At 35.8% G+C, this 11,044-nt stretch overlaps 2 protein-coding genes across 3 annotated transcripts; both read right to left on the minus strand.

Annotated features, from left to right (window-relative positions):
* Positions 1-1,865: 1,865 nt before the first annotated feature.
* Positions 1,866-2,656, minus strand: LOC141708476 (uncharacterized). Its single transcript, XM_074512134.1, has 2 exons — positions 2,171-2,656; positions 1,866-2,012 (listed from the first exon to the last, which is right to left on the minus strand). Exons 1-2 carry the CDS (start codon positions 2,654-2,656, stop codon positions 1,866-1,868), a joined length of 633 nt encoding a protein of 210 aa, XP_074368235.1.
* Positions 2,657-8,003: 5,347 nt separating this feature from the next.
* Positions 8,004-10,249, minus strand: LOC141668584 (scarecrow-like protein 3). Of its 2 annotated transcripts, none has more exons than XM_074475522.1 (2): positions 10,094-10,249; positions 8,004-9,713 (listed from the first exon to the last, which is right to left on the minus strand). In XM_074475522.1, exon 2 carries the CDS (start codon positions 9,692-9,694, stop codon positions 8,282-8,284), a length of 1,413 nt encoding a protein of 470 aa, XP_074331623.1. In that variant the 5' UTR covers positions 9,695-9,713; positions 10,094-10,249; the 3' UTR covers positions 8,004-8,281. The 2 variants fall into 2 exon arrangements, with proteins under 2 accessions (XP_074331623.1, XP_074331631.1); XM_074475530.1 differs by lacking the exon at positions 10,094-10,249 and adding an exon at positions 9,847-10,009.
* Positions 10,250-11,044: the final 795 nt, after the last annotated feature.

Consider the following 11,044-nt stretch of genomic DNA (forward strand, 5'->3'; position numbering starts at 1 on the left):
GGTGAAGATGAATTGGAACATAACCAATCAGTGAAAGAAGTTAAAGTTGAATATGAAGTAGTTGAAGAAAGTGTATGATAAGGAAAAGTTTGTTCATGAAAGACAACATGTCTACTCATAAAAACAGAATGTGTGTCAAGATTAAGTAGTTTGTAACCTTTTTGATGTAAAGGATATCCCAAAAAAACAGACCTAACAGCCCTGGAAGCAAACTTATCCGTATCATGGATAGATGCAAAGCAAAGACAACCAAAAGCTCTCAAAAGAGAATAATCCGGTAACTGCCTATGTAACAATTCAAAAGGAGTTTTGTAGTGAAGAAGAGGATAAGGTAGCCTATTAATGAGATAGGTTGCAGTTAGGATGCAATCCCCCCAGTATTTGACAGGAAGACCGGATTGAAACCGTAAGGCCCTAGCCATTTCTAACAGGCGTCTATGTTTTCTTTCGACTCTAGAATTCTGTTGAGGTGTATGGGGGCATGAAGATTGATGGACAATACCATGTGATTCCAAAAGAGAGTTGAAAGAAGAGTTAAAAAACTCACTCCCATTATCAGTTCTAATCATCTTAACTGATTTAGCAAATTGATTTAGTGTGTAAGCAAGAAAAGCACTGAAAATAGAGAAGACTTGTTGTTTAGTAGTCATGAGAAATACCCACGTAGCCCTAGTATGATCATCTACCAAGGTAAGAAAATATCTAGCACCACCAGTAGTACAAGTATTGTAAGGCCCACAAACATCCATGTGAACCAAGTCAAAAACATTGGAAGCATGAAATTCACTTTGCTTAGGAAATGAAAGCTTACATTGTTTAGACATAGGACAAATAGGACAATCATTCTTACAAGTAGCAACAGAAAATTCAAGAGAATGAACACGTTTTAATACAGCATCTGAAGGATGTCCTAATCTAAGATGCCACAGCTTAGAATTAGTGAGTCCAGATGCTGCATCCCAAGTAGTATGCACAGAAGCGAATGAAGATGTGAAAGAAGAGTTTGATTGAAGCAAGTAATACAAGCCATCATGGTGTTCACCAGTAGCTAGAGCTTTCGGTTGTGTCTGGTCCTGAAAGACACATTTGTTGGCATGAAAAATGATAAAACAATTATTGTCATGTGTCAGTTTAGAGACTGAAAAGAGATTACAATTGAAATCAGGTATATACAACACATTTTTTAAGATAATGTGTGTATTGAGTTTGACAGAACCAAATTGTGTGACTAAGAGAATTTGTTTGTTAGGTAAAGCAACTTTCAGTGGTGTGGGAATTGTGACTATATCAAACAATAAATTCTTATTGCAACACATGTGATTTGAAGCCCCTGTATCTATAATCCAAACTTGACTCAAGATTTCTTGCATGTAAGTATGAAGGCAATAAGCCATACCTGCCATTGATGATAATAGATCCTCAAGAGAAGAAGGATTGCCTTTTTTATGCATGAGAAGGAGCATCATTTGATTCATATGAGCAACCTGTTGTTGTAGCTGTCCCAAAGTAGCAGAAGAGTCAGATGAAGAATGCTGCATAGAGTGAGGACTACCTGAACCATGGACATCAATATGATTAGCAACAGCAGATGCATTTGAGTTTGCTTGCGCTTGTGGTAGTGATCGAAAACCAGAAGAAGTAAAGCCAGGACCATTGTTCTTCCCTTTGCCTTTTTTCTTATCAGGATACCCCACAAGCTTGAAACAATGTTCTCGAGTATGTCCTTCCTTATTATAATAAGTGCATTTCAAAGTTGGTTTATTGCCTTGGTAAGGTTTCTGACCAGAATTACCAGTTTGTGCTACTTTAGAATTCATTTCAGTAGCGTTACCAAGAAAAGAGACTGAAATATGATTGCCTTGTTTTTATTTTTCATCTTGTTTGATAAGAGAAAAAGCTTGTGAAATAGTTGGCAACGGCGACATCATTAAAATCTGACCTCTAGCTGTAGAATAGCTATCATTAAGGCCCATGAGAAATTGAAGCAATTTCTTTCTCTGTTCCCTATCTTCCTGAAGTTTAGAAGATCCACATTTACAACCACATTTACAAGCCACAATGGACTCCAAAGATGTGTATTCATCCCAAAGGTTTTTTAACCTGTGATAGTAAATCTCAACTGATTTCTCTGCTTGTTCCAAGCATGTAAATCCTTTAACACTTGATACACCTTGTGACCATTAACACTGGAGAACTGGTCATGTAGTTCATTCCAAAGATCCTGAGCTGAAGTAACAAAATCCATTCCATTGCTTATTTCATCAGAGACAGTATTCATTATCCAACTTATAACCATATCATTAACTCTATCCCAATGTGTTTTCAAAGGTGAGTCATCGTTAGGCCGAGGATAAGAACCATTAACAATACCAATTTTATTCTTGGCTGACAAAGCAATAGTAATAGAACGCTTCCATGGACCAAAATTATCAGTTCCGGTTAATTTCTTGGCAATGAGCACTAAACCAGGATGATCAATGTTTTGAAGATAGAGAGGATGCAGATTTGACTCAATTGAAACTTCTTCATCATTGACTATGTTTCTTTGAGTCGAACTACTGCTATCACTCCTATTTTCACCATTTTGAGTAGAAGTATTCATCACAACATTAGCATATGATGTACGAGTTGTTTTCCCCAAATTTTGACCTAACATTACTACGATAACACTAATCTTATCGTAAAACCTTTAATCAAACAGGTCATGAGCAACAAATGATACTCCAAATCGCAATTCCAACAAAACACAAGTAATTGACATTTCACAAGAACTTGTAACAGATTCTGAAGTAACGAATCATAAAAACTTGATTTTAGCGCGAAAATTGAAGATAAAACCTGAAATTGAATCGCTGAAAGTGATGCAATTAAGCCTCGGAGAAGATATATACGCTCGAAACTACACTTTCAGTAAGTTCTGATACCATAAAGAGTTGCAGGAACCTAATATGTTCATGTAATCTCCATTGAAATTTTAGTAGATCTTATAAAGAAGTAAATATAAAAGAGAAAGATATAAGAGAAAGGAGAGAGATTTTTTATTAGTTTGTTAAAACTAAATGACAAGTTGTCTTCATGTATTTATACAGGACTAAAACTTAACAGCTAACTAACTAACTTTGACTAATCAAATTGACTATTCTATTTGACTTGTAAGCAGCTAACAATTTGTTTTGTATACAGTTTTTGTTTTTTCATGTTGCATTAGCTGCAGCATTACATGCTTGTATGTCTTCAATAACAACGATCATCCAGGCCTGATATTGATTGCTAAGAAACTAACGAGTCCGGATAACTATGCACCATGGAGTAGATCTATGCAGATCGCTTTGAATTTAAAAACAAGTTCGTTATTGTGAATGGCAATTATGCGAAGCCTGATGAAAAATCAACACTCTATACTCAATGGGAACGAGTCAATGACTTGGTGATTACTTGGATACTGAATTCAGTTGCAGAAGAGATTAGTGATGGATTAAACTATGTAACTACTGCTAATGAAGTTTGGACATAGTTACATGAGCGATTTTCTGGAGTCAATGGACACAGAATTCATCAAGTTCTAAAAGATATTCATTCTCTTGAACAAGGAAACAAGTCAGTGGAAATTTATTTTCATAAATTAAAAGGCCTTTGGGATGAATATTCTATGCTTGAGCCGTGTGTTAATTGTGTTTGTGGAGCACATAAAATTCAGTTCGAAAGAGATAAAAAATGTAAACTGTTGCAGTTTCTTATAGGACTACATGATAGTAATTCTACTGTTAGAGGGCAAATACTTTTGATGAGTCCTCTTCCTACTGTATATCAGGCTTTTTCTTTTGTCAAACAAGACGAAAGAGCAAGGCATGGTTTTACTGGAAGTTTGACTGAAACCAGTCCTCTTGTTAATGCTTTGGTTCCAACATCTGGACATGCCATTTCTGCAGCTGTTAATGGTGGATATAAAAGATCTAATGCTTGTGGTGTTTTGAAAACACCTTTGAAGTGCACATTTTGTAATTTTAATGGCCACACCAAAGAGCATTGCTATAAATTGATCGGGTATCCTCCAAATTGGAAGAAGAAAAAGGATACTGCTGGTTCTGGGGCATCTACTTTGGCTGCAATTTCTCAGTTTAGACCTATGCCAAGATCCAATCAAGCTAATGCAGCTCTTACTATGACTCCTTCTGTGGCTCAAGGCAATGATCAACTTAGTCATATGCAGAATCAGATTAATCAGCTAATGAATTTTCTTGTTGGCAATGGAAAATCCAAAAACAGTCCAGAAGATCATTTTGCCGGTATGGTTATTTCTGGAGCCAATCATGTTACATCTGTTACTTCTAGTTATGCATGGTTAATTGATTCGGGTGCTAGGAACCACATGTGTTGTTCTATTTCTTTACTTAGCAATGTTACTAAACTGAGCAAACCTGTTAGTCTTGTTTTACCAAATGGTTCTGTGCTTATGGTTGATACTATTGGTTCTTTTCAAATTCACCCACAATTGCACCTGGACAATGTGTTCTTTGTCCCTTCTTTCCATTTCAATTTGCTCTCTGTTTCCAAATGGATTTCTGCTACTGGAGGAACTATTTCATTTCATCCTGACTATTGTGAATTTCACTTGTCGTCTTCTCCGAATGTTATAGCTCATGGGAGATTAATTTATGGTTTATATCATTTAGAGTTTTCCAGAGACAATGCTTCTATACTGTCTCATGCTGTGAATTCAGTCGTTTCCAAACATAAATTCAGTGCCCTTTGGCATATGCGCTTGGGACATGCTTCTAATCAAATTTTGCATAAAATTCCAACGGTTGGTTCAGACATTCTAGATGATAGCAATCAGCAATGCCCTTTTTGTCCCTTGTCTAAACAAACAAACTTATCTTTTCCTTTGAATGCTAGTCATGCATCTCACATTTTTGAAGTAATTCATGTGGATCTATGGGAACCTTATAGTCATGAAACAACTCAAGGCTGTCGATTTTTTCTGACTATAGTTGACGATCACTCAAGAAATGTCTGGACTTTCCTTCTTCCTTCTAAACATCATGTGTTTGTTTAACTAAAGCATTTTTTTGTTTACGTCGAAAACCAATTTCAGACATCTGTCAAACAGCTTCGTAGTGATCATGGGACTGAATTTTTCAACAATTCTCTGTTAAATTTGATGCTTGACAAAGGAATAGTTCATCAATCATCATGTGTTGCTACCCCTGCACAAAATGGCAGAGTTGAACGTAAACATCGTCAATTGTTATCTATTGCTGGATCCTTACGCTTTCAATCAGGATTGCCTATTCGATAATGGGGGGAGTGTATTTTAGCAGCAACCTATATCATTAACAGGCTTCCCACGCCTGTTTTGCAACATAAAACACCTTTTGAATGTCTATATGGTTCAGTTCCTGATTACAGCTTATTCATGGTTTTTGGATGTCTGCGTTTTGCTTCAATTCATGAGAGTGATAAGTTTCATCCAAGAGCAATTAGGTGTGTTTTTCTTGGATATCCTCTTGATCATAAAGGTTTTAAATTGCTCAATTTGGATACTAAGCATATCTTTGTTTCTCGTCATGTTATTTTCCATGAATTGGTGTTTCCTTTTCTTAATCAAACACACGTTTCTACTCCTTCTGATCCACATTTCAACCAGCATTGGTGTAATTCTCCTGATGTTAGTTCTTCTACCTTGGATACATTGATTTCTTCTGATAAAGATTGTTCTTCTCAATCTGGGCATTCTGATTTAGCTTCATATTCACAGATTGATAATGATTCTTCTGACATTTTTCAATCTGACATTATTCCATCTGATTCTTTTGTTGATGAGGGGTCACCTCCTGATGTTGACACTCTAGTCAATATGCAGTCAGATATTTCCTCGTTTAATTCTGAGCCTTCTGTCAGAAGATCTAATAGAGACAGGCAACGACCAAAGTGGTGGAAAGATTATCAATTTTCTCATAATCCTGGTACTAATCCTGTCAAGTATCCAATGGCAAATTTTATTTCTACTGCTTCCTTTTCTCCTGAACATAGTGTTTTTTAGCACAAATTGCTCAACATAAGGAACCTAGGACTTTTGCTCAGGCAGTTCTTGATCCACAATGAATTCTTGCCATGAATAAGGAGTTGGATGGCTTAGAATCTAACAATAATACATGGGAGTTGGTCACACTACTTCCAGGAAAACAAACCATAGGGTGTAAGTGGGTTTTTAAGATCAAGTATCTTGCTAATGGTGAGATAAATAGGTACAAGGCTCGCCTTGTTGCTAAAGGGGATACTCAGCAGCGTGGTGTTGATTTTCATGACACGTTTGCCCCTGTTGCAAAGGGTGTTACTGTCAAATCTGTTATGACAGTTGCAGCTTCTAAGAATTGGCCTATATATCAACTTGATATTAATAATGCCTTTTTACACGGAGATTTACTTGAGGAAGTCTATATGGATATACCTCTTGGCTATCAAATTGATGCTCATTCTCAAGCTTTGGTTTGTCGATTGATCAAATCAATATATGGATTGCGGCAGGCATCTAGAGAAAGGAGTAAAAAGATGTCTGATTTTCTTCTTACCCTTGGTTTCAAACGATCTCTTGCAGACTATTCCATGTTTACTTATCAACAGGGATCTTTCTTTACCATTGCAGTCGTATACGTGGATGACATTCTTTTAACTGGTAATCACAGTGATTTTATTGTTCAGGTCAAAGCTGCTTTACATGACAAGTTTATCTGGGGCAAGCTAAATATTATCTTGGCTTGGAAATCTCTGGAAATGATGAGGGTTTGGTCTTAAGTCAACAGAAGTTTATCTTGGATATGTTATCCAGTACAAAACTTCTAGATGCTAAACCTTTTTCTATTCCTTTAGACCAGAACATAAAGCTTTTTGACAATATTAAGTTTGGAGCTTTAGTCTCTGATCCTTCTCTTTATCGAAGTTTGGTTGGCAAATTTCTATACCTGACCTTTACTCATCCTGACATTAGCTTCTCTGTGCATTTACTTAGCCAGTTTATGCAAGCTCCACGAGAGAAACATTTTGCTGCATTATTTCGTGTTCTGCGTTATTTGAAGTATACTGCTGGGCTAGGGTTAATTTTTCATGTTCAGTCTGATTTGGTTTTGCAAGGTTTCTGTGACAGTGATTGGGGAGGTCGTACTGTCACTGGCTGGTCTGTTATAAATTTCTGTTTAAAATTGGGCTCTTTATTAATATCCAGGCAAGCAAAGAAGCAGTCTGTTACTTCTAAAAATAAAGCAGAGGCAGAATATCGTGCTTTGGCGTCTATCACCACTGAGATCATGTAACTTAAATACTTACTTGCTGATCTGCAAGTAACTGTCACTAATGCAGTTGTTGTTTATTGTGATAATCAGGCTGCAGTTGAAATAGCAAATAATCCAGTTCAACATGCTCGCACCAAGCACATTGAGTTGGACTGTCATTTCATCCGGGAGAAGGTTCAAGCAGGCATAATCAGTCTTCAAAGGATTTCTACTAAAGATCAGTTGGCTAATATTTTTACTAAAGTATTGGGATGTGCTGTCCATTGGTCTATCTGCTCCAAACTGGGTTTACACAATCCTTGGGGGGAGTAATACGACTACTACTAGTGCAGTTGCAGCTAATATACACCTAAAGTCTCAGCACAAAGCATCTGTGAATCATGCTCTAGTTTCTCAAGTAGATAAACATTTGATTGGTTGTATATGGACCTAGTAATATCACTTGTGCCAGTTGCAGTACTTTGATTGGTTATGTTTAGGCGGTAAAGCTTGTATAAATACTCTGATGGATTGTAATGAGAACAACTTTCATATTGCACAATACAGTCTCTATGTATATACTTACATAATATATATAGATCTGAATATAGTAAAGCTAATAATACGTATTTGCAATTATGCTCGGTTATGCACGCCAATATCAAAGCTTATACGGGAAACATATTATGTGCAAATATGTGCAGGATGTAGTCATGTACGACACAATACAGCATCTACAATGCAAAATTCAGAATTTAATAGATAAAATGTGAAGTATTTTAAAATCATTTCTCTACATAGATCCTAAAAAAAAAGACTCCGACTTACATAAGACACGACACTTGAAGTAATCACAGACACAAGAACCAGTACAAAGATAGTGTCAACATTCTAAATGGTGTTTAAATTCATCATTATGAAGTTTCTTTGTAAGCAGATATTACTTGTACATGCAATAAAGTGGGAAGAACTCGAAAAACTTCAGAACTCTGAAACTAGCAAATTTGACCAATTCACCTCTTACATCTCCAAGCACAAACTGAGAAAAGTGGTCTATCTTGCCAACAGATCACCACACAGCCATTCTCTTCTTTGATTCGATAACTGTCGCAGCTATAACCTTGTAGCAATCTTCTTGCTTGCAACATCCCGTAATAGCTTAATGGCACATTAGCAAAGCCGGCAAACTCGAGCCTTTGGATCCATCTATCTAGCTTTTCGTGTCTTTCCTTTCTTCCGGGACCTTCACAGGATATAATGTTTTTAATTTCTTCTCCAAAGAGAAACTTTTCTAGTTTTAATCTCTCTGCCGATGTCCTTGGAAGTGTAGATTCCAGGCAGTCAAATAATGCAGCATAGAAGTACAGAGATTCAGATAGCCTCTCCATAAGATTTGATCCATTATGATTGGAATCTTGCTCTGCTACTACCATGACCTTGGGTGACAAACCCCACAACGCATTGAGAAACCCATCTATTTGAACTGAAGATGTTGAAGGCTGTGGTGACGAAGATTCTGAGTCGGTACCAGGGCTATGTCCACTAATCATATCCTTTTGGAGCAAATCGCCTAAAGTGCTTTGCTTTATTTGTGAAGTTCTATTCAAGTGCACTGCATTTGAATTCATTGGGGTTAAATGGGGTCTCTTTTGTGCCTCATCAACAGGGGATAACAATGTATGTAACTGAAGAACTGAGCTAATTGCTAGAGCCTCCCCGGTTTTAACACGCAACTTTTCAATATCAAGATTCTCTAGCTTACTAACTATTGGATTGAACTGAAATGGTAGATCTAACTTCTCTGCTTCCTCAGTTAATACACAAGCCATTTTGTCTAACACTTCCTTTTGTGGGTGAACACCGGTTATTCTCAAATGTGGAGGGCCTTCTGGTCTTGCACTCAAATCTTGAATAAGGGCACGCCATTGCATTGATTCTGCCGCATTTAGGTCAATGATATGAACCATTTTTTCTCCCTCCATGGCTTCAATAATAGCTTGATTTGTGATGACAAAAGCCACCTTTAAGAACGGAAAGAACTCAAAAAACATCTTCCGTGCAACAACATCTTCCGAAAACAATGATATTTCAGTGGAATGGAGGGCCTTATAAAGTCCAGGCCAAGCTTTTAGTATCCTATCAGCTAATGCCTCCGTAAAGTATGATGCAATACGTTGCATCGTATCTCCATCAGGAGAAGCAAGGTGGGAAATTTGGTCAAATATCAAATTAGCATTTTCAAGACTTCCAGTGGCCACATGAGTTGCACAAGTCAGCAATAAGTGGATCAAATACAGACCCCTATCCTCAGACTTAAGCTCTTTCAGCCATGGATAAGGTGACCCGAGACCAGGTGACACTGAATTGAAGGATGAATTTTGGAAAGGCGAGGATGTTACAGAGGAAGATCCATCATCTTGAAACATTGTATCCCACAACAATCACCTGTATCAAATAGAAATGAATTAACTTTACCTTTAAGACAAAGCTTAATAATTAAATTATCAATCAAGAACTGATATTCTCGAAATCTTGAACCAAGCTATGTATAACTTATAAATTTTTTGCCAAGAATTACCAGATATGATGAGGTTAGAAAAGTAACATGTTCACAACTATAATCCAAGTTTGAGAACAACAATATAGGCTCATAAAAAAGCAAGCTTTATCCAAATAAGTAAAACATGCTATGAGAAAAAATAAAAAGCAGTCCAATTCAAGAAAAGAAAAAGATAAGAACATAACACAAGCACAAACAGCACATGAAATTCAAGAAAATGACACCCCTTAAAAACATAAAGTATAGGTAAGTGAAAAGAACTTACAGCCAAAGCCCAGATAATCAAATTCCTGAAAGGGTACTAATTCTCTGAATTTACAGCTGACTATTGAAGCTGATAAGAATTTATGGAGAGAAGGAGAGAGAAGTTGAATAGAAGTAGATTGATTCTGAGTGTGAAAGCAAGTTGGTTATTTTAAACTTTCAACTACAGTAGTTAAAAAGATAAGTTGAGGGGACAGAGGGAGGGAGAAAAAGTGTCCTTAATTTATAACTTAAAATGAATAACTAACTCATAAATAATAAGTAAATAAATATTTATGAATTATATAAGTGTTTGAAAATCACTTATGAGTCAGAATTTTTTTAAATTTAATAAATTAAAATAAATAATTTTTAAATATAATCATATTATTTTATGAATTTTAGATTAGATTAACATTTAAAAATATTTTTTTTAAAATTAAAGTTAATAAAAATGTAAAAAATTAAAATAAATTAAGAAAAAAGTAGAGTATTACTAACATTCAACTTATCAACTTATAAATTGAAAATCATACTTGTAAGTTAAGTAAACAAAAAGTAGTCGACAAGTACTTGCGGTTTATAAATTAATAAGTGATTTATAAGCTCTCTGTTGCCCAACAGGACCCATAATGTGTAATGTGTTGTGTGGGTCTTTGTCTTTTGTATTTTGGTACGAAGAATATGGAATTTTCTGAGTGAAGAGCCTGCCTCTAGTCTCTTTCTAATATCTCTGTCTCGATATGTATACGTATTAAGGCCACAATTTTAATTATTGGTTTTAAAATAATAATAGAGGCATAAAAAGATATAAAAAAATTATTATAAAATAAAGAGAAAATTACACTTTGCACCCTCTTATTTTATTTCAAAAACAAATGTGTATCAATAGTATTGGAAACTCAGTTTGCACCCCTCAACTTCAACCTGTCAATTCAGAAAGCACCCCTTTGATGGTTATTATTAAAAAAAT

The sequence above is a fragment of the Apium graveolens genome, chromosome 1 (assembly GCF_009905375.1).
Source record: "Apium graveolens cultivar Ventura chromosome 1, ASM990537v1, whole genome shotgun sequence".
NCBI classification, from domain to species: Eukaryota; Viridiplantae; Streptophyta; class Magnoliopsida; order Apiales; family Apiaceae; genus Apium; species Apium graveolens.